This window comes from Macaca nemestrina, chromosome 4, assembly GCF_043159975.1.
Source record: "Macaca nemestrina isolate mMacNem1 chromosome 4, mMacNem.hap1, whole genome shotgun sequence".
NCBI classification, from domain to species: domain Eukaryota; kingdom Metazoa; phylum Chordata; class Mammalia; order Primates; family Cercopithecidae; genus Macaca; species Macaca nemestrina.
The window spans coordinates 17786885-17810606 of record NC_092128.1 but is presented as its reverse complement, the minus strand read 5'-3'; the positions used below and the strand labels follow the sequence as shown (position 1 = coordinate 17810606).

General features: G+C 46.7%; 1 protein-coding gene across 1 annotated transcript in view; it reads left to right on the top strand.

Annotated features, from left to right (window-relative positions):
• Positions 1-23722, top strand: part of LOC105471271 (transmembrane protein 178B) — a 408963-nt gene that overhangs the window by 129058 nt on the left and 256183 nt on the right. Inside the window, exon 2 of the mRNA XM_011723640.3 lies at positions 10435-10548. Coding sequence (XP_011721942.1) covers positions 10435-10548 — 114 coding nt within the window. The remainder of the gene's footprint in view (positions 1-10434; positions 10549-23722) is intronic.

The following is a 23722-nucleotide window of genomic DNA, read 5'->3' as shown; positions in this document are numbered from 1 at the left end:
ACAGAAGCTATTGTTACAATGAATAACAGTACTCAAAGCATCATTTTGACCATCAGGACCACAAAGGTGAAAAACCAAGCTCCTCTATCTCAGAGCTTTTGCCATAGATAGAAATACATGATGAATATATAATAAATGTGTTGTAACAGTAACCAGCAGAAGATGTTAAGGGGCAGGGTAAGGGGGTCAGAAACACGATGGTGGGGTGAGCGGGTGGGTGACAGGTTTTGAAAATGAAATTCCATGTGTGTAATGAGGAGGGTCCCCTGAGCACCTCTCATAACAAACATTTATGTAACATAGAATGAAAAGAAATTAAATATTTAGGACTCAGTCTACGCAATGCATACAAAACAACATTAAAAGGCCACATTGATAAGGCAGCACGAAAAAACAAAGCATACAAAATGGAATGCATTTGAAAGCATTAAAAATAAAAACATAGATAACAGTTTTCCTCAGTATGAAGAAAATAAAACCTTCTTTCTGGCTGGGCCTGCAGCAGCTATAAGCCTTGCAAATCCTTGGGCTCAGAACATCTGGGAGGAGCAGAAGGCGCTAAAGAGAAGACGTGGGGGAGGTGGGGTGTGGAGATTTCTTGAAATAAGCCTTTGTGAAGAGTTGCCTCTTAAATAGGGAGAGCTCTTGTCAACATTGCCGGTCTTGATGGAGGTTGCCAAGGGTGTGCCTTCTCTGCCCCTCCCATTTCTGCCCCTGCTGGGGACAGGGCTGTGGGGGGTATGGGAACCACCAGCATGGTTTGCCCACTTTGAAGCCCCAGAATATTCCTGGTTTGCTTCCTGCCCCTTTCATCACTGACAAAGTTTTTCCTTTTAATCTCCAATCTTTAAGCCCCTAGACTCCTGTGTTCCTCCACCCAACTCTCGTGGTCTTCTAAAGAATCCAATGTGATAATGTGAATGCATCTGATAAATGGCCTTCCTAATGTGCTAAAGAAAAATCTCCCTGCTAAAATGTTATTTTAACTTTTTTCTTTTTTAAGAAAATGCTCTTTAAAGAGGAGACGAAGCCTGAGCCTTAAAGCTCTAACTGGTTTTGTCTTTTTTTGTTGGTGGTTTTTTTCCCATGTGCTCTTTCTACTTTTGATTTAATCTTCTATATATTAAGTGCAGGGGATTAGCCAGGCCTCAGTCTAGAAAGTCTAAGAACTGTCAGCCCACTGCGTGAGACAGCATCAAGTCCTAAAGGCTGACAATGTGGTGGGCAGAGGCCAGCATGTGTCACTGGGAGACCCCACATGTGGTCTCCCACTCCAACCGTTGTCACCGTGGAAAGGTGAGCAACATACAGGACATGGACAGTGTCCCTTCCTTCCTCCCTTTCTTTCTTTCCTCATCAGTAGATGTATTGAGTTTCTTCCATGTACAAGGCACTGTTGCTGCAAAAATAACTCTTGTTCCCAACAAATCTTCCACCCAACAGTGAATCCTTATAGCCGTGGTGTCTGAACTGCTGCACTCACGCTGGAAAGCACAGACCTGGGTTAGCGAGGCCAGAATCTGCATCCCAGCTTTTCCCCTGGCTGGCACAGATGAAGGCCTGGAGGCCTCTTTAGTCAAACAGGACTGGTCCTAGAATACCCCCCACCTGGGGTTTTCATGAGGATGGCATGGGATAATATGGGAGCTTCTGACATGTGGTAGGCATTGAATAGATTTTTGTTTGTTTGTTTGTTTTTTAAAAAAAGGAGCTCTGGGGTGGAGGAAACACACGGACTCTCAGAAGTGGTCCAGTAGTGTGTTCTGGACTACTAGAGTCCATCCTGTGCCTGTAGATAGGTGAATACCAAGAGAGGAAAGGGCCTCGGGGGAACCCAAGGGAAGAGAGAACCTGCCTCATCCAACAACGCCCACAGGACCCTTCAAAGCAACCACAGGACTAGATTGTACCCGTTCCTTTTTCAAGCGTGTAAACCATGTCTGTTACACTCCTCCAGGTCATTGTTCTTAGTTTAGGTTCTCCCAAAAGTGGAGCTTGTGACGGGGACTCTGAGGGAAGCAGGTGTGCAGGAGCTGGAAGCGTGAGACCGGAAAGAGGAAGAAGCCAGTCAAGAAGGTGAGGGAGCCAGTGACTACTGTGAGGTTCAATTCCAGAGGGACCCTCTGAGGAACTGTGCAGAAAGCGTCTCATAATTACTCTCCCAAAGGATGGGGCTGCTGCTCTCCATCTGTCACCCTGTCACCCCCTTGGTTGAGAGCTGCTCTACTGTAGTTGCTCAGCATGGGCTTAGTGGACTTGGGAAGGGAGTGGGGGCAGGGAGGGCTGCTGGGTGCTTGCTGTGGGCACTATTGGCTTGCCCAGGAGAGTCCACTGCAGCTTCAGCTGCAATCAGAGGTGAGCAGAGGGGATGTGGCACAGGACATTCAGGGCAGTTGCACTAGTTTCGTCCACACATATTCCAGACTCATTTTAAGGCATTGTGTGAACACAGCTTGTGGGTGGGAATTCAACCATGGTATGGCTTTGCTGGTAGCTCTCAGATATGGCTTCGGAGAAGAGAGCAGCAGACATTTGGAGCCATTACTTAATTTACCTAGAAGATCATTTGATCAAATAGCAGACCTTGATATCTATTTTTCACCCATCCAAATATAACTGAGGGCTTCCTATGTACCCATTGCTGTGCTTGGCTCTGGAATAGAACGTAAACAAAAGAAATGGCTTCTGACTTTTTTTTTAAGAGACAGGATCTTGCCCTGTCACCCAGGCTGGAGTGTGGTGGTGTGATCACAGCTCACCGAAGCCTCAAATTCCTGGGCTCAAGCAATGCTCCCACCCCAGCCTCTTGAGTAGCTAAGACCACAGGTGTGTAACACCACACTCAGCTAATTTTAAAAAAAATTTTTTATAGAGACGGGGTCTCACTCTATTGCTCAGGCTGGTCTTGAACTCCTGGCCTCAAGCGATCCTTCCACTTTGGCCTCCCGAAATCCTGGGATTATAGGCTGAGTCACAGCACTTGGCCTGGTTTCTGATTTTGATAAACTCCGTCTAGTTTAAACTGTTCTTCGAATAAAAAAGGGTTTGGGATTAAGGCAGTCTAGGAAAATCTGCTGTAACTGTCCCTTTTTGGGGGAGTCACAGTGTATATTAAAAACTCTTAAAGTCCTGCAATAAGGAAGCCATTTTATACTTTGTTTAACTCAACCTCTCCTAAATACATTGGGCCATCACATTCCAATCCCATCTCACCACTTGTGAAGTGATGGGGGGAGAGAGTTCCCACATTCCAATTCCTCCTCGGCCACCCTGTCAGCACCAGGTGCCCCGGTGCCATTGTGAGTAGTTAAGGGCCTTGCCTTTGCCTTGGGTGCTTCATCCCTTCTCAGCATCTGTGCTCTTTAGGCATCCTCTGTAGCTGAGGGGCCCTCCATCTGGAGGAAGGGGATCTGGGATCTCAGCCCTTCAGACTTATTTACAAGAGCTTTAGCAATGGGTGTCCAGGAGAACAATATTTGATCCAAAGGAATGACTCTCTAATGGAGATATAAAGTACTACAGCATTTGTTTAGGGAAGATAATTTTAGATGGGCTGAAGTTAGGTCCTAGCATTGCCTCTAAAACCACTCTGCCTAGAAGGGCCCTGCTTAATATATATTACCCTTGAGTGATAGACTTCTTTGACAAGCACTCAGGAAGCCCTGGATTGCTGAGAGCTGATACATGTGGGAGAAAAGCTGCCTGCTGGCATTGTTGTAGGTGTGACCAGACTTCAGAATTCAGTGTCACTGCCTGCAGTTTCTCTGCCATCTCTGGCACCCTCCCTTCCTTGGTCTGTTTCCATACATCAGAGCTCTTGTTCCACCAGCCTCCTGGGGGTATTGTGTGTGAAAATTTATACTTGATAGACATAGATCTGTGTTTACAGCACGATGCAAACATTTCAGTAATATCATTTCTGAGTTCCTGTGTTCATGTCCCTTTAGTCTTAGGACAGCAACTGATAAGAATAACTAATATTTATTGAGCACTTACTATGTGCAGGGACCACACTTAGTACTTGATGTGAGTTGTCATGCTATGCTTGGGTCTTAAAGGATTTGAGATGGAGAAAAAGTAATGGAACAGTCTCTTCCCATTGATGGTTCCCCATGTCTCCCTTTGCCACCATGGAGCTCTGGGAAGGAAGAATGTGCTAGCATTGGACTAAGCAAAAGCTAGAGTGATGCATTTGGAAGTGGAAGAGCGAGGGGAGATGCGAGAGGAAGAGCCCTGGAGAAAGAGAGGAATGAGCTGGGTGTTTTGTCTGCCTGTCCAACCTGGCCTCTGCCTTCTGCATCTGCTCTGAGCTCCTGGAGGCTGACCTACCCTCTGGCTTCTAGTTTGGGTTGTGCTACTGGGAGGAACTGATGAGAAATTGAAGGTTGGAGCAGTGAGAGGTTGGGTGTTTCTTCCCTGTCACCTCACCAGAGGTTGGCTGTGACTCTCCACCAAAGGCTGCATCATCTCTGTCCATATGGCCACCCTTGCCAGGTCCTGATAACAGCTTCCTCCTCTGCCCCTCCAGGGCTTGGGTTCATAGTAGCTGCTTCTGTTGCCAGCCCTGGGTCCTTTGCACCATCCTGCACTGGTCTCTTCATACTCTGTGCTTAGCTTTGTAAATTGCCCTCCCTGTTTTGTTGTTATTGTGGTAAGGACATTCAACAGGAGATCTACCTTCTTAACAGATGTTCGAGTGTATAATGGTATTATCAACCATAGGCACAATGTTATACAGCAGATCACTTATGTATCTTGCATGACTGAAATTTGTGTCTGTTGAATGACATCTCCCCATTTCTCCCACTCTCCAGCCCCTGGCAACTATGGTTCTCCTCTCTGTTTCTATGAGCTTGGCTAGTTTGAGAATTCATATAAGTGGAATCATGCAGTGTTTGCCCTTCTATGACTGGCTTATTCACTTAGCATAATGTCTAGGTTAATCTATGGTTGTCACATGCAACAAGCTTCCCTTCTTTTTAAAGACCGATTATATGGCACTGTAGGGATGCAATGTTGGATATCGCATGGGTACACGTTTCCTTTATCCTTCACTGTTGATGGACATTTAGGTTGCTTGTATGTTTTGGCTACTGTGAATAATGATGCAATGAACATGGGAGTGCAGATATCTCTTTGAGATAGTGATTTCAATTGTTTTGGATATGTGCCCAGGAGTAGGATTGCTGGATCATTCGTAATTTTTTGAGGAACCGCCATACTGAGCCCCATAGTGGCTGCACTGATTTACAGTCCCACCAATAGCATGCAAGGGTTTTGCTTTCTCCACCTCCTCGCCAGTATAATTTATTTATTTATTTTGATAATAGCCATCCTACCAGGTATGAGGTGATGTCCCCTTGTGGTTTCAATTTGCATTTCCCTGATGATTAGTGATGTTGGGCATCTTTTCCTGTTGGTCATTTTAATGTCATTGCCTTTGGAGAAATGTCTGTTCACATCCTTTCCCCATTTTTTAATCAGGTCGTTCTTTTGCTGTTGGGTTAAATTGTCCTTTTTTGAAACTCTCCTTAATTACCTCTGTCTTGCTATGACCCTGACATGTGGGCAGGAGGGGTCACCAGCTCAGAAGGCAGAGCATGACTGAGGGTTTAAAGTGTCCCACCAGGCCAGGGGTGGTGGCTCATGCCTGTACTCCTAGCACTTTGGGAGGCAGAGGTGGAAGGATTGCTTGAGCACGGGAATCTGAGACAGCCTGAGCAACATAGTTAGACCCCATCTCTACAAAACATAAGAAAAGGCCAGGTGTAGTGGCTCATGCCTGTAATCCCAGTAATTTAGGAGACTGAGGTGGACAGATCACTTGAGCCTGAGAGTTTGAGACCAGCCTGGGCAATATAGTGGGACCCCATCTCTACTAAAAATAAAAAAAAAAAAAATGAACTGGACATGGTGGCATGTGCCTGTAGTCCCAGCTATTGCAGAGGCTGAGCTGGGAGAATCACTTGAGCCCAGGAGCTCCAGGCTGTAGCAAGCTATCATTGTGCCACTGCGTTTCAGCCTGGGTGACATAGTGGGACCCAGTCTCTTTTAAATAAATAAATAAGTCTCCCACAGGGGGCACAGGAAGGAGCCACCCCTGGGGTCTCAACCAGCCAGTCCTCCCCTACCTGAGGCTTCTGGAGGGAGAACGGAGGCTCTGGGCTGGGATGCAGGAATTTGGTGAAGAAGCGTTTGTCCTTCCTTCCTGGGAAGGCCGTGAACTTCTCCATTGCCTTCCAGGTAGCCCCCTCTGCATTGCGTGCTGCAGGAAAACCTGTTTGTATTAGGAAGCCCACATTCTGGGCCTACTTATTTGGTGCCCAGATGGTTCCTGTATTTACAAAAGCCCAGCACACTGACAGGACCTGCAGACACATGGATAAATATTTTCCTTTTCTTTTTAGGCAATATTTGAATCTTTCAAATTTAATTGCTGTCAGAGGCAGGATGCTTGCAATCCCCAAGGCAAAGCAAATAGCCAGGGCCTCCAGTGGGGCTGGGGTGGCTGCTCCAGGCAGGCTCCCCAGCCAGTCACCTGCAGTGCCTGTGGGCTGGCTTCTTGCTCTTGCTGAAGGTCAAGGGCCTCTTCCCTCTCTGGCTGGGTGGGCTGCGGTTGGAGGAGGTTAAGGGAGCTGGCTCCAGCCTGCCTGGAACCAGTGGCAACTTGTTGAGTTTCTGTTGAGGCTGAGAGTATCTGACCTGAGCTAAGAAATCAGGTGCTTCCCTCACACAAGAGTGAGTCACCAATCTGGCCATTCCCAGTGGGACCTGGTTTTGTGTCCCAAGGCTGGGTCTTGGAGGTGTTTCATTGAATCTTGAAATTATTGTAGGTAGGGCTGCTGCTAGCTCATAAGGCAGCATTGTGCAAGTGAGACAAAGGCAGAGCTTCTGGCAGGGCAGCCCCCAGCAACCCCCAGCAGGGTGCAAAGCTTAGCCAAAAGAGGAGCAGCTGAATTTCAGTGCCCAGGTGTCCCTGGGAAGTGCCCTTGTGCAGGACACAACCTGCGCAACTGCACATGTCCAAGGCATGATGGTATTCTTGTTACAGCCTTCTACACTTTATATCTTCCTTTCCTCTTTCTTTGATTCCTTTTTTTTCTCCCAAAACCATTAACCTAGCTACCCCTGGGGCTACGTTTACCAAGTCCATTGAGACACTGTTCTGTGATCATACGCCATTTTCTTCTACCTCACTGTGATTAATAAGCCTCTCCTTGTATTGTCCAGGCAGGGAAGAGGCGTTTGCTCTAGACTCACAGAGTTCTGCAACGATCGCCTCCTTTCATTCATTAGATTCTAATTTGCCTCAATTATTTTAATTCCTTGCATGTAATAAAAGCAGTTGGATTCTTTACCCACTGCATTCTTACAAAGAACACCTCATATTATTCATTTCTTTCCTCAAAGCACATGTTATTGGTGCTTACCTTGTGCTAGGTGCTGGGAAGATAAAGATGAATGAATAAGACAACATCCCTGCCCTTGAGAAACTCATAATCTAGTCGGGGAGTGAGGCATGTAAACAGATAAATCACAGTGCAGGAGTGTGTTTGCTGCAGGAAGAACAGAAGCAGGGAAGCTGCTGGTGGAACGCCTGCTGCTGGGGTGCAATCTAGATGCAAGGAAGGCTTTGCTGAGTAGCTGCCATTTGAGCCATCTCTTATGATGAGTAGGTTTTTGCTCATCCTAAGGGAAAGAAAGGCAGGAAGGAGAATAAATGCTAAGTCAGGAGTGAATATGGCATATTCAAGGTAAGGTGGGAGGTTCACCTGGCTGGAGCCTGGGGTATGTGAAGGTTGGGGCCTGAAGGGAGCTGGGACTTTATACCTGAGGAGTGTGGGGTTTATCCTGTGTGTAAAGAGGCCAACACAGGGCCTGTGAATGGGGTGTGACATTATCACATTTTCCTTTATAGAATACACTCCACATGGGAGAGTGGCCTAATAGAGGAGACTCTGGTTAGACAGTCCTGGATTTTAATCTTGGCACTGCTACCTCCTTCAGTGACTCATTTAATCTCCTCATGCCTTCACTTTCTCATTAAAAAATAGGGATGAGGGGCCGGATGCGGTGGCTCATGCCTGTAATCCCAGCACTTTGGGAGGCTGAGGTGGGCAGATCACCTGAGGTCAGGAGTTCAAGACCAGCCTGACCAACATAAAGAAACCCCGTCTCTACTAAAAATACAAAATTAGCTGGGTGTGGTGGTGCATACCTGTAATCCCAGCTACTTGAGGGCTGAGGCAGGAGAATCGCTTGAACCCGGGATCATGCCATTGCACTCTAGCCTGGGAAACAAGAGTGAAACTCTGTCTCAATCAATCAATCAATCAATCAATAAAAATTAAAAAAATAGGGATAAGGATGGTAATGCCTACTTAATTTGGTTGTAGAACGGATTGAATGATTAAATGAGTTGATATCCATAACAGAGTTTCCCACCGGTGGAATAAGTCCAAAACCCATAAATAGATTCCAGGTGTGTTGGAAACCCTGGCTTCTTCAGTGCCCTAGGAGCCTGGACAGAGCAGGCAGCCTCATCTGTTCACTCCAGGGTGCCTTGTAAACATCTTCTGTGTGTGCACCACAGCATAAATGAAGTTGGAAACCAGTGGTCTACAGCCTTGGCGAGTCCCTCCTATCTCATAAGTCCTTAAGCGATGTGGTTGTTGACTGTATCAGGACAACTACTACAGGAGGAGGGGAGATAGACAGTAGGTACGAGACTCCGGGGACATTTCTGAAGTAGACCTGGCAGAATTTTGTGACCAGCTGGATGTCAGGAAGGTGGGGCACCCTTGAGGAGGAAGCAGCATTCGCAATGACTGCAGGATTTATGATGTAGACTGGATGGGAGGTGATGCTATTAATGGAAATTGTTATGGAAATTAGAGCATGTGGGGTTGGAGGTGTGAATGTGAATGGAGGAAGTGGAGACTGGCTGGTAGACTCCTTTTTCAACAAGTTTTGCAAGTTAAGGAAGGAGGGTGACAGGATGAAGGCATGAGGAGGAGGTGTGCTTAGGGGGAAAGCTGGGGGCATGTGAGAGGCTTCAGGATGCTTGTGGGCTAAAGGAAAAGAGGCAGCAAAGTCGAAAAATGGAAGATGCAGGAAGAGCGCATACTACTCTCTAGAATGTGCTTCTTGGACAGCGTCAGTCCCACTGGAGGAGTGTCCGCCAATAACTGGCAACTGGGCAGTTGTCCAGATATGATTTACAATAAGGCATCGGTTTCATGAGGCACTGTCTAAATTATTGCACTTCACCAATTGCAGGTTCCCTGCTGACAGTGGGCCGGGGGTCAAACAATTCAATCATGTGCCACCACTTATAAATTGAAAATCAGTGGGGTGCAAAATGGATTACCATCAAAATCCATTCAGGTGCAAAACCAAATTTAAAACCCCCTATCCTTTAAAAATCACCCCTTTCCTGATTCTTCACAATGCTTTATATCCCCCAGATGAGCAACCGTCAATAGATATGGCTGCAAGAAACCAAAAGTAATGGGGGAAGAGCTCCCCATCGTGCCTTCCTTTTGGAATTTGCAAACAGGGTGGATTTATGCATTAATGCACTGGTAATTCTGTTAGTTTCTCTGAGGCAGTGGTTCTCAAACTTAAGTGTGTAATAAAATCCCTGGAGGGCTGATGTAAATTCAGATTGCCAGGCTCTACTTCCTAGTTTGACTCAGTAGGCCTGGGGTTGAGCCTGAGAAGTTGCATTTGTAGCAAGTTCCTAGGGAATGCTGATGTTGCCGGCCCTGGGACCACACTTCGAGAATCTCTGCCCTAAGATCTAAATTTGACAATCTAAGATCTATTTTGAGAATCCACAAGTAAAGCATGCTTTGATTGGTGTTAAGTCTGTTAATAAATCAAAATTTTGTTCAAGAAACCTGAAAAGAGACTAGTTCGAAGAGACCCAGATTAATCTGAGTGCTTTGTGTTCAGAGGTGAGGTTGGGAGGATGACATTGAGAGGATGGAGGCCCCCCCCACACCATTCCCCCAGCTCACCATTCCAGAAAATTGTGTGTGCTCAGAGCACAAATGATATCATTAAGGCTTAACAAAGCCTGCTCTCTGCTGGTCCCTGGATGGAAACTGTTGATGTCTTTTGATGCCAAACTTCCTCTCTTGACTTGGAAGTTGATTTTCCTGGGAATGTTAGACAAGCTGCTGTCAGCCTAAACATTGGTTCTTCCCACCTCTGCATGATCCCGGGATGTATTTTTCCATCTAAATCAATGCTATTTGATTGTAGTTCTACTCTCTTGCTCTTTTGGAGTTGAAGGTATTGTCTTTCTGTAGTTGTCACCAGGCCCAATATGAAATGTCTTCTTCTCCAGGATGGAAAAATTAATCCCAGAACTAGTCCATATGTGGTTGCTGCTTCCTTAACATTTTGTTTCCTGTCTCTCTCTTCCAGGAGAAATTGAGCGATGCACGTACATCAAATACCACTACTCCTCAGCAACCATCCCCAGGAACCTCACTTTCAACATCACGAAGACCATCCGTCAGGACGAGTGGCATGCCCTACGTAAGTGCACCTGAGTCTCGGTGGCTGTGACTGTGCCATGAGGTCCCCTTTGGAGGGATCGGAGGATTGGATATGCCTCCTTCTGGGGTCTCTGGATGGTCTCAGAACATTGAGATGGTTCCGTAAAGTGCCAATACCTTTGGGTCAGAATTGCCTCAGTTGGTTTTGATTGCATTATAAATTTGGGGAGTTTGCTTCTAAAATTAAAGAACAAACCAACCATCAAAACTACAGAAATGACTAGCAATTAGACAGTTACCTTATTTCACCACCCTGGTAGGCATGTAAGATTTCACCTACCTGACTGAACCAACTCTTGGGATTTATTAATAATTCCAGCCTGTCTCCAAGTTGCTTGGAATATTATTGTGGTAACCTGTTAGTCCCTTGGGTTGCATTGGTAAAGGATGAGACCAGCTGGTGGTTGCAGGATGCATCACATTGGAGATGTGCATCTGGGTAGGTCACTAAGAAGTAGGATGTGGTCTTTAAATCTACTGTTTACCCTTAAATGATAGGTTTTGGAACGCTGGTTCATGTGCAATTCCTCAGCAAAGATCAGAATATCTATGTGCACTGGTTAGGGCATTTCTTGGCTAGGGATCCTCAGAGACTTAAATGACAACGAGAGGGTTAGTTAATAAGCAAACAGAGTTTGTTGGCTATTTTTACTCTTCTCCTCCATTGGGATACACTGCCTGTCTGTGGCAGGAGAGCTTTGCTTCCTGCAGGCGCAGTTCTTCAAGCTGACACATTCTTACTGTCAGCAAGTTCATGCTGCCTCTATTGATTTGTCATGCATTCATAGTCCATCTTTTTTCACCAGATTTTGAAAGGTTAAAATTCTGTCGGCATCTATATGTAAAGGAGGGTTCTTTTATTGTTTCCTGATAGTAAAGATCCCTTAATTGGTAAACTTTGAAGATGGTAGATCTCTAGGTGGAAAACATCCTGTTCTCCTTATAGGTGCTTAGTTTTCTTTTTCGTGGCTTAGGTCCACCAGGTGTATTCTACTTTTGGGATTGGCTTTAGTTAAACCACCACAGCTTGGGGTGGGAGTGGGAGGTGAAAGAGACAAGTGAAATTAAACAGAACAATCATTCATTGGTGTCAGGAAGTATATTGTGGCTGCGTGTCCAGATGATTGTCACTAAATACTCCTGGCCTGAAATGATGGAGCAGGTGCCAATGGATGAGGCAGCATTCACCAGGCTGTTTCCCCTATAAGCTTTATCCATTACTAGAGACACTAAGCAGCACATGGGGATGGAGAGCTAATGTTCAAAGAGGATTCCATGTGCTGGCATTGAGCGAAGCATACCACATATTTAATTTCTTTTTTTTTTTTTTTTTTTTTTTGAGACGGAGTCTCGCTCTGTCACCCAGGCTGGAGTGCAGTGGCCGGATCTCAGCTCACTGCAAGCTCCGCCTACCGGGTTCACGCCATTCTTCTGCCTCAGCCTCCCGAGTAGCTGGGACTACAGGCGCCTGCCACCTCGCCCAGCTAAGTTTTTGTATTTTTAGTAGAGACGGGGTTTCACTGTGTTACCCAGGATGGTCTCGATCTCCTGACCTCGTGATCCGCCCGTCTCGGCCTCCCAAAGTGCTGGGATTACAGGCTTGAGCCACCGCGCCCGCCCACATATTTAATTTCAATGTTATATTTGCCTTAGAGACACTAGTCATCAGGGTTATTAATTTCCTTTTGGAGATAGACAAGTAAGGACTAAAATGTAGAAATATACAATATAACTGCTTATTTCCCACAATGTATTAGTCTCGTATAGTCCCTTCTTAGGAGCCTAAAAGGAATGTTCAAGATTGATAAGACCTGTTGATGAACCATTGAAATCTAACTTAAGTTATGAGGGTCGTAATAGGATTCAGAATCTAAGAAGGAAGAAATGATTGACATAGCAGCTTCAGTTCAAATTAACTCAATTTAACCAAAGAGACCCTGTTTCTTCTTGTGCCAGTGAACACCGAGGCCACAGGGGGTTCTTTAAGGAGCTCAAGTTTGCGGGTGGAGGAGGGTGGGGGATGGGGAGAGACACTCATAATGCAAGTCATTACAAGGCAATGTGATAATTACAATATAGTAGAATTGCTTTAAGCAGGTAAGAGAATTTGGAAATTTTTTAGCAAGAAGGAGAATTATTTTAGTGTAAGTTGCACAGAGACTCTTCAAGGGAAACCTGGTAGAACTCTTTTGACTGCACACACTGTAGAAACCTGGAATTCAAAGAGATTACCTAGGGAGGCATCACTGGAAACACGTCATGAGGCATCGGCAAAGACAGAGAGGAAAGGATAATGCCAAGGTTTGCGGGGTCTTCTTTGAGCCCTGCGTGTCTCCAGGTTCTTATTCCCAAACTGCAGTGCTGTTGGGTTCTGCAAAATCTAGTGTGCAGCCTCTGCTGTGAATTGGGGTGACAGATCTATTTTTAACTGATAAAAGCCATCTCAACGATTGATATATGAAAAGGTCTCGGGCACTTGGTGTGGGTGAAGTTGAGGCCACCTTTTGGTGAGGGATTCATCTGCCTCTTTCACAAAGCCGCCTAATGGGCTGTTAAGCAGAGAGGGGGAACATTTGCCATTTCTGACATCGATGACAGTTATTTTTAGCCAGAGGGCAGGTGAGCATCTGTCACAACTGAATTTGGTACTAAGTGTAATTGGGAATGCTGGCAAGAGGGGAAGCATAGGAAGTGTCGATTTTAATTTTCAGTGGTCAGATATTGATGACATTAGGTGGGAAGTAGGCACATAAGCCCCCTTTGAAATAAAGCAGAAACGATTAAATATTAGCAAACTCCTGATCAAATACTGGAAATGAAAAAAAAAATCACAGTCTGATTTCTTTATTTGGTTTGAGAGTTCTGTCCTCTTTAAGTGGGATCAAATTAACTAATTTCATCCTAGATTGGTTATCATCTTTATTATTATTTTTTGAGATGGAGTCTCACTCTGTTGCCCAGGCTGGAGTGCAGTGGCACAATCTTGGCTCACTGCAACCTCCGCCTCCCGGGTTCACGCAATTCTTCTGCCTCAGCCTCCTGAGTAGCTGGGACTACAGGCGTATGCCACCATGCCCGGCTAACTTTTGTATTTTTAGTAGAGACAGGGTTTGACCATGTTGGCCAGGCTGGTCTCGAATTCTTGACCTCAAGTGATCCACCCACCTCGGCCACCCAGAGTGCTGGGATTACAGGTGTGAGCCACTGCACCTGGCCTAAATTACATACTTTTCATCAGGAATTTGCATGTGGCCTCATCATCAACCATTGATACAGAAGTAAAATTTTCAAGTAGGAAAAGGCACAGTTTGGTTTAAAACTACACTGTGGTTTTTGAAAAGTTAAGCCTACCAATGGGAGGCTTAACTGCTGGCGCGTGTGCTCATACACCTTATGGTTGGGTGACTAGGAGGTGAAAGGATAGAAGATTCTGGAGGCCACTAGGCTTACAAATCTAATTGTAAAGAGAGAATAAACTCCATAGGGAGTAAAGGCCAGAGGATGAAGCCTGTGTGTGTGTGTGTATGTGTGTGTGTATGTGTGTATATGTGTGTGTATGTATGTGTGTGTATGTATGTGTGTCTGTGTGTATGTGTGTGTCTGTGTGTGTGTGTCTGTGTCTGTGTGTCTGTATGTGTGTGTGTGTGTCTGTGTGAGTGTGTATGTGTGTGTGTGTGGGTGTGTCTGTGTGTGTGTGTGTGTCTGTGTGGGTGTGTATATGTGTGTGTGTGTATGTGTGGGTGTGTATGTGTGTGTGTGTGTATGTGTGGGTGTGTATATGTGTGTGTGTGTATGTGTATGTGTGTGTGTCTGTGTGTGTGTATGTGTGTGTGTGTATGTGTGTGTGTATGTGTGTGTCTGTGTGTGTCTGTGTGTGTATATGTGTGTGTATGTGTGCATGTGTGTGTGTGTGTGTATATGTGTGTGTGTGTGTGTGTGTGTGTGTGTGTGTGTGTGTATGTGTGTGGGGTGGGGAAGGGGGTGGTCTTTGTTAACGAGGTTCAGATGCTGAGTTGTCTGGGTGAACTGGTGACCGGTTTCTCACTCTGGTTTTGTGGGTGATTGCTGGTGGGTACTGTGGGTGCCTTTCTGCTCACCTTGGAAAAAGGCAGAATTCCTTTTGGAGTTGGGATCCGTGTCCTTAGTCCACCCAGGCCTGGTGCAGCCCATCTGCCTTCCTACCTGCCCACCGTCTGGCTTGAGGTCCCAACAGCCCTGGGTAGGCTGCAGTGTGGTGCGTTGCCCTGGGGTGCGGTGCGGAGCAAGGTAGAACAGCATTTGTCCTACTTCTGTGGGTTCCAAGGGTGAGCTGCATGCCTGACCCAGATCCTCTGGCTGCCTCCAGGTCACAGCGGGACAGGCAAGTGTCACTGGCCAGTGAGGAAGGGACGGGCAGCCACAGGAGATGAGCTGGGCTGGTGCTGCTCCTGGGTGGACTGTCTGGTTTACGTTTTAAATACGACAGAATCCGATTGACACGGTCAGGGGAAGTGGTGGCATTTTAAATGGAGCTGCTTCACTCTCTCACTAGAATATGTTCCTATAGGCTTTTCACATCCCATAGTTCAGTCTATGGTAGCATTGCTTGTTTGGCGAGTTCAGCGTCCTCGCACAACCCCCAGGAGCCCCTGAGGCCATCCCCAGCCCCCCTGCTCTTGTTCTCCCTGCCACAGGCATTGCCCTTTCAGCACAGGTGGGGCCTGGGCCTTGCCCAGTGGCATAGCAAGGGGAGGTGGCTGATCGGGAGTTGGGGGTCTGCAATAGGACCCGGGCAGCCAGGGTGGGCTATGGCAGAGGAAGGAGGCTGAGAAAGTAGGGGATGGGAAGATGTCGCTGAGAGGTGAGTGCGTCCGTCCCAGGAAGGAACTGGAATGGCATGGAGCTGGGCCCTGGCTGCCCCAGGCGAGGACCCCAGGGAGGTTGGCAGAGGGCATGGCAGCAGAGCCTGCCTGAGGTTGCAGGGCAGACACACATTGGAAGAAGGTATTAGAAGTGGGTCTTCTTTGCCCCCTGATCTGCTGGGCAGAGCCTCTGTGGGCAGCTGTTACTAAGGTTTCCTCAGGGTCAGATCCCTGAGACGTGGAGTCACTGTGATGTGAGCTCAGATGTTCTCATTCTGCCTGGCGTTTTCAAGATGGAGGTTGTTTTCTCGCAGTGGCTTGCCCCTGGCAGCGAGGATCAGGGAGCTGGGGCTCTACTTTGCTGCAATAAGATACTCTCTGTTGTCTTTCGAGATGCTGAGAGCCAAGAAACCCAGAGGTGTTTTTTGAAGCTTTGTTCTGTCAGGACTAAGGGTTCAACTAATTACATTGGAAAGTCACACAGCACATTTCCAGCTGGCCAGGGCGGGAAAGAGCGGGAGATGATTTCCCCTCCAAGACTTCCCTACTCCCTACCCCTTACCCCCCAGACACACAGATATGAGCTCACTCGTCGGCCCTGTGGCTGTTGCCTCAGGCAAGCTGAGCACATACCAGGACCAGGCAGAACAGGTTCCTCATCTACAGCATTGGGGGTCCTTGCCTTCGCCAGCACAGTGGATCCTTGCACCCCTGGGGCAAAGAACATTAGTACCAAGGAGCCATCCTGAAGCAGGGTATGGCCTGGCTGGCAGAGGGAGGGAGAAGAGAGGGGAAGAGGAGGAAGGCAGGAGTGGAGATGGAGGAAGGGAGGCAGGAGATCAAGACTTTGTGGATGAGCAGGGACATTTTAGTGTCCATACCACTAGGAGGGACAAGAAGTAAAAATCCAGAACTGTCTCACTTACTGCAGACACGTGGGTGACACACTTGGCTCCCTGTCCCCACAGCTCTTGATCTCTCACCCCTGCCTGTGGGTTGGCTCAGTCTTGGGGGACCAGTCCTGACCCCAGGCCGGTGTATGGTGGGAAGCCCAGCATGTTCTGGTGCTCTGGTGTGGATCTTGGAGCAGGACTCTTAACTTATGCTTCGTGGCCAAGCTCTACTTGGCCCCCCACACCTGGCCTCTCCCATGCCCTCTTCCTCACCCTCTCCCTTTCCAGCATTAGAGGGTTCTGCCCCTGAACCCCAGGGTCCCTGGTGCTGTCTAGACTCTCTCCAGCCACCCTGGGTCCTGCCCTCCCCACTGGCATCAACCTTCTCACCTTGAACTTGTGTTGGCTGTTTGCCTGATGGCGCCTGCCTTCCCTTTCCCAATGGACTGAGCTGTCCAGTCCTAGCCCAGCCTGCTCCGATGTAGAATGGCCACCTTCTGGACTTGCTTCCCACCCACAACTCCCTGACTTTCTCAGCCTAGGAGCTGCCTAGACTCCTGGTCCCACCTCCCCCAGCCATCCTCGTTATGAGAAGATGAATGCTGTGGACCAAAGGGCTTGGGATGAAACTAACAGTAATAACAACAGTAAGCACCTCTTTTTGTTCAGTGGGCTGTAATGCTGCTCAGAGGGCGACTTGGCGTTTCCTCCCAGGAGCTCCTCCCGCGTTGTTGTGGCTCCTTTGCAGATGAGGTAACTGAGCCAGTGGGAAGGGCTGCCTAGAGGTCCCATCTCAGACCTCAGAGGAATCCGAGGGTGAGGGCTCAGAATCCAGGCCTGAGCTCCGGCGGGGTCCCTCCAGCTATTTTTTTTCTTCATGTTTTTGGCTGATGTTATGGAAAACAGCCTAATGAGGTAAACATCGCAGACATTAGAAGCTGAGGTCCCCTGCAGCATCAGCCATTCTCCTTCTCCCACATCCGCATTGGTGCTCAGCCAGTGTGAGGCTCTTAGTGTGTGCAATCTGTTGTTAGCTGCCTCTTGCTTGCAAGACTGGCATCCACGGGGGACATCACTAGCAAGAAACCACCCCCCACACTGCCCCAGCAGTGGAAAAGTTTGGTAGCAAGAAAACTCAGCCAACAGCGTGTCATCATAGGTTGCCTTAAATCCTGAAGTCTTTGCTTTTTCCAAGCCATTCCTGTGTCTCTTCCCCAACCCAGCCCCTGCAGAGAACCTTGTAAACCTTTCAGTATACCCGCTGCCTCGTGCCTGTCCTCCTAGAGCTCTGGTGGTATCTATGCACCAGGCCGTGCAGAGAACCCAAACCCCTTAATGTGATATTGCACCAAGATCTGCTCTTGCAGAAGTAACTCATGCCAGGACATTTCCTTTCCCTCGCAACTTTCCTGCCTGTCAAAACTTACCTCTTCTTTGTCTCATTCCCTCAGGTTTCTGTTGCAGAACAGGCTCACTGATTTGATAAATATGCTTGAGCTAGGGGGTTAATGTGTTCTTGGATTACCTTCCCCGGAGAGCATTTTTATTTTTCAGGAGGCCTGCCCCAAGGAATGATGGCAAGGGAATTACAGGTAACATAGAGATGCTTTAAAATTATGAACGTTGGGCCAGGCACGGTGTCTCATGCCTGAAATCCCAACACTTTGGGAGGCTGAGGCAGCCAGCTCACTTGAGATTAGGGCTCGAGACCAGCTTGGCCAACGTAGTGAAGCATCTGTCTTTACTAAAAATACAAAAATTAGGTGGGCATGGTGGCATACGCCATACTTGGGAGGCTGAAGCAGGAGAATCGCTTGAACCTGGGAGGCGGAGGTTGCAGTGAGCAGAGCTCACGCTGCTTTACTTCAGTCTGGGTGACAGAGTGAAACTCCATCTCAAATAATAATAATAATAATAATAATAATAATAATAATAATAAATGCATATGCATGTGCAGCTGTGTGTCCCACCTACTTAGATAGCTGGCCTGGCTGGGGGTCAGTGATGAAAATGCACTGTAGCATGGCTGCTGTATACAAGGGCGCCCTCTACATGGGTAAGAGGGAGAGTTTATTTTGAGATGACCTAGGGGGAAGGAAGGGAGGACGTCTGGAGTAGAGGTGGGAGGGAGTACAGTACAGCCTTTTCTGTTAAAGACATCCATGTCCTGAACAAAACCTGGTGTAATTGCAGTCTTCAAGCCACAATTCATCTGAATGCACAGGTCCGATTTTGTGCTGGGAATTAGTTGGAAGTCTGGCCCGGAGGCATTCTCTCTCTCAGCTTCTGCAGATTGGAAGTGGTTTTATTCTGGCTGAGCACACTGATATGGACACCAAACCATGAAGGAGAACTGGGAGAACAACCTGACTGTTTGCCTTCATCCATTTGTTCATTTGTTCATTGAATAGTCGTGAAGTGTCTGTTCTGTGAGAACCCCCATGTTGGGTACTGGAGGGGATATTAAAAGGTATTCTGCTTTCCAAATGGGATGATATATTTCCAGGTGCCAACCAGACAAGGGCTCAAATTACTTGTTGCTTAATGTTTAAGCATTTAAGACTACCTAGAGAGTACAGGCTAATGCTGCTGACATATACACTTCATGAGTCCTAACTTCCATACTGAAATCAGCAAGGATTCATTGCAGGGGGAAAAACAATATATAAGACAAACTACCTTATCTCAGTAAGAGGCATGGCCTGCTTTTTACAGCGAGGGAAAAGTGGGCATCATTTGGACTTGCCTCTTCTGGGTCCTCTAGGGGAACTGTCCCAGTTCCAGGTGCTGAAAAGGGCGCTTAATACGGCAGGTGATTCCTCTTTCCAAAGTTAAGACAATCTGAGCTCAGCTTCCAGGCAAACTGCTGCAGTGAGGAAGAGGAACAAGAACAGGTGCTCAGTAATCCAGCTGGCAGAAACAGCTCAGTGTTGGAGAATCTGGGTTAGGTAAGACATGGATGTCAGAGCAGGCAGATACCTGGCATCAATAAAGTGGGTCAGCAGGTATAAGTCCTGTAGGTGCTACTTTGGCATTCAGGACTGAATGAGTGAACTCCCAGGGAGGAGTCTTCGCCAAAGGAAGAAAAGCCCCAGCTTTACAAGAAACTTGGAGTGGAATGGCATTAGAGTAAGAAATAGAGAATGGTGGCTGAGAGAGGAGCCCACTTATAAGAACCAAGGCACACAAGGCAAGTATGCTATGCCCAGAACAAGATGGGAGGCTATTATACTCCAAGCACCAGTCACAGACAGTGCCTGGGTTTGATTCTGGATTCTGGGGGATGGGTGTTCTGAAGATGGGGAGGGCAGCAGGGCGGTGGCTGGGAACCAGGATGTAGTAACAGAGCGAGTAACCGAGTTCATGTTGTATGATGAAAGTCCTAGCAGAGTCAAGGCCAGTGCCTCCCAGATGGGGTCCATTGCCTGGCAATGTCTGCATTATCTGGGGACTTGTTTGAAATGCAAATTCTTAGAGCCCAGCCTAACATACTGAGTCAGAATCTCTAAGGGTGGGCCAGGAATCTGTAAGACAAGGTTTGAGAGCTCCTGGTCTGGAGAGCATTGGTGTGGATTGTAGTGGTCATAGAAGGGTCAGGGCAGGAGAACATGAATAGGCTTGGGATGGGAGCTGGGAGATGGAATATTGCCAATTAGCACAACCTCTCAGGGAAACAGGACCTGTTCTTGTGTGCTATCTGTTGACTGGCTGTAGATCTGGTAATTTACTTTCCTTCCATATTTCTTGTGGTTAGTTGAATACAACAGCATGGAAGAGGTGAGGTGAATTTTTTTTTTTTTGTATTGTGTATGTTAGCCGAGGCAATCTTCCTAATATCTAGCCTCCAAATCTCTATCTTATGTTTCTGATGTACTCCTTTAATGGGAAACAGGCTTCAAGCCCCATGGAGTCCAGCAGATATTGGATTGAGTTCCACCTCTGCCACTCACCAGGTATATGACCCTTGGAAACTATTTAAGTGTTTTGACCCCAGTGCACTCATTTGTAAAACAGAGATGGTAATACCTGCCTTGAGGATTAACATAAAGTTTAATTAGATGAAATAATTCATGCACAATCTCTGAGTAAGTTTGCAAAGTCTGATGCCAGCCAACATGAGATGCTATCACTATTGGAAGGCAGGGGTCCCATACCGAGGTGGGAGCTGGGGGGAATGCCTCTGAAATGGTATTTCATTGACTCAGAGGTTTTCTGTTTAACTCTGTGCAACATGTGCAGGTGAGTTGGCCTTGTATGTGGCTGTTTGTCTTCGTAAGTATTGGGGATTTGCTATCTGCACCAGTATGTGTGATGCGAACTTGCATTAGGTGTTTGAAGTGTAGGAGTAGAAAGTGCCTGACTATTATTTACTGGCAACAGTGTAGCATATTGTGAAAGGAGTTTCAGGGCAGAAAATTATCAGTGTTTGAGGTCTTCAGTGTGGTGGCAGCAGTAGAAGCAGCTCTTTAATTTATCAGTTGTGTCCAATAAAAATGCAATTTAGACACAAACAGTCTCTAAAGGAAGATTTATGTACTTAGTGTCTAAAAAGTAACATTTCAGAGCTTTGAAGATAAATACAATGTGAGTACAATGTATTGAAATTGTTGAGGGGAACCAAAAGACTGGCATGTCTAGCCTAACCCTGCTTTCCATTTGCTATGATCAGACCCTCTTCTATTCTATTTCAGGTGTGTCAAAACACACATCCAAAAGGAGGATGCTGCAAGAATGTTGGACGTAGAGATAAAGGAGGGCCCAAGAATAAGATAAGAGCTGCTGTTAGGGTGGAGGGGAGGACATAGAGGTGACATTACTATACTGTATTACTATCCCCTTATTTTCATCTCTTCGCCCTGGTTCTGGTGCTGGCTGTGTCATAGATTGGATTATGGAATTACAGAGTTGGGGTTACCACGTAGAGCTAATATGTTTGGGGGACGTGGAAGGGCCTCTTCAGATGATTCTGAGAGGAGAACCTCTTCCTTTCTTAGGTTTTGGAGCTGATGTTCCCTGCTGTTTTCACTCTTTTTTTTTTTTTTTTTTTTTTTTTTTTTTTTTTTTTTTGGTCTTACCCTGATATCTAACTCTGATTTAACTTTGGAGGTCATAGCAAGAGGCCTGCATGGTTCTGGGTCATTGTGACTTGCCTAGAATAGTTGTGCATGGAATTCAGCCTTTCCCATGCTGAGCTAGAGTTCTGGGAGTTTGGGGATGGGGGTTGAAAGTCTAGTGGTACTTATCTTTCTTCACTCTCTATGCATATCCATCTGAGGAGCCTTCTGGGAAAAGTTGGCACAGAATACAGTTCAAACCTTCCTAGATCCTTTACAATTCAACATTCTAATCAGCACCATTCAATAGAACTCCCTGTAGTGATGGAAATATTCTATAAGTCTACGTGGTAGCCACAAGCCACATGTGGCTATTGAGCGGTTGAAATGTGACTAGTTCAACTGAGGAACAGAATTTCAAATTTTACTTATAAATTGACATTGTTTGGCTCTGTCCCCACCCAAATCTCATCTTGAATTGTAGCTCCCATAATTCCCACCTGTTGTAGGAGGGGCCTGGTTGGAGATAATTGAATCATGGGGTGGTTTCCCCCATACTGTTCTCATTGTAGTGAGTAAGTCTCACGAGATCTGATGTTTTTATAAAGGGTTCCCCTTTTGCTTTGCTCTCATTCCCTGTTGTGTGCTGCCATATAAGACGTGCCTTTTGCCTTCTGCCATGATTGTGAGGCTTCCATAGCCATGTGGAGCTGTGAGTCCATTAAACCTGCTTTTCTTTATAAATTACCCAGTCTTGGTTATGTTTCTATTAGCAGAGTGAAAACAGACTAATATATAAACCAACTTAAGTTTGTGTGTGACTCATGGCCAGTAGCTACCATATCAGACAGAGCAGTTCCAAACAAGCAGTGCTTGTATTTCTTTTATGGATTCAGTCTCCAAATTTTAAACTCTTGATTACAAGCATTCATACATTAGAAACAAAACTTTATAGGTTACCTGGATGCCCCAGCCATTTTTGGGGTATAGGAATGCACATTTTCTTGAGTTCCTAGATTCTTGCTCACCACCCAGTCCTTGGGCTCTCAGCAGCCCCAATCCCAGAGCTACTTGGGGTGTTACTAGGCTTTTCCGCTAATCTGTGTCCTCTGCAGGTAAGGAGAGAGAGTCAGCAGGGCAAAGATCTCAACATTTACTGGAGCCAACTCTGGGCCAGGCTGTCGCAGGCTGAGTTCCCTGTGAAGTGGACTCAGATGGAGTTCAGGAGGAAGGGCAGAGGAGGAATCGGAGTCTGGCAGAAGTAGAAGTCAGGCTGGGATGTAGGTGCGATGACACCCCTTGGAGGGCTCTCGTCCTAGAGCAACCCTTCAAAGCCTCCTGAATGAGGTTGAAATGACTGGGTCTTTACACTTCCATATTGGGCACTTCTTGGATGTAGGCACTGGAGGTGGAGTGACCTTGGGTATGTGGCTCTGAGTGTGTGAGCGATCTCTACAGGGATTGACCGCTAAAGGCTGACAGCCTTTCTAGAATGTGGCAGCAAGTCTTTCCTTGCAGAGAGGTCTGGAAGGTGCACCACAGCGCCTATCATGCAGGCATTTGTCTGATGCAATCGAGGTTGCCAGTGATGGAATTGAGACAAGAGATCTAATACCTCCCCCAGAGCTACAAGAAGAGATAGAGGCAGGACTAGAATCCAGACAGTTGTGACTGCAAAATTCATGCTCTTTCCTTACCGCCAGGGAGCCCCACACATATCTCGTGAGGCAGGCCTACTGTCCTTCTCTTCTCCCAGAGGACCTCCCTGCTCCATCCTTCACCCCTCCCCCACCATAGGCTCTATCCTATTATCTAAAGTAAATGAAGAACCCTTCTCTTTGTCCATTTGTTCAAAAGAAATGAAAGAAAGCTATTTATTTTCCACTTCTCAGTTTTTCTTTTTCATTTAATTACTGCTATCATAACAGGAGTTTTTTTTCTATTCCTTTTCATTGCAAATGTATAGTATTTCATCTACATTATGAGTTAAATAGGCTTTTGTGGACTATCCTAGAAACCCAGTCATCCTTTGGGAGGCCAAGACGGGCGGATCACAAGGTCAGGAGATTGAGACCATCCTGGCTAACAAGATGAAACCCCGTCTCTACTAAAAAAAAATACAAAAAAGAACTAGCCGGGTGAGGTGGCGGGCGCCTGTAGTTCCAGCTACTCGGGAGGCTGAGGCAGGAGAATGGCGGGAACCCGGAAGACGGAGCTTGCAGTGAGCGGAGATCCGGCCACTGCACTCCAGCCTGGGCGACAGAGTGAGACTTCGTCTCAAAAAAAAAAGAAACCCAGTCATCATTTATAACATACAGGACTTCTCTGGAAATGGGTTCTGAATTCTAAATAATTGACGTAACAAA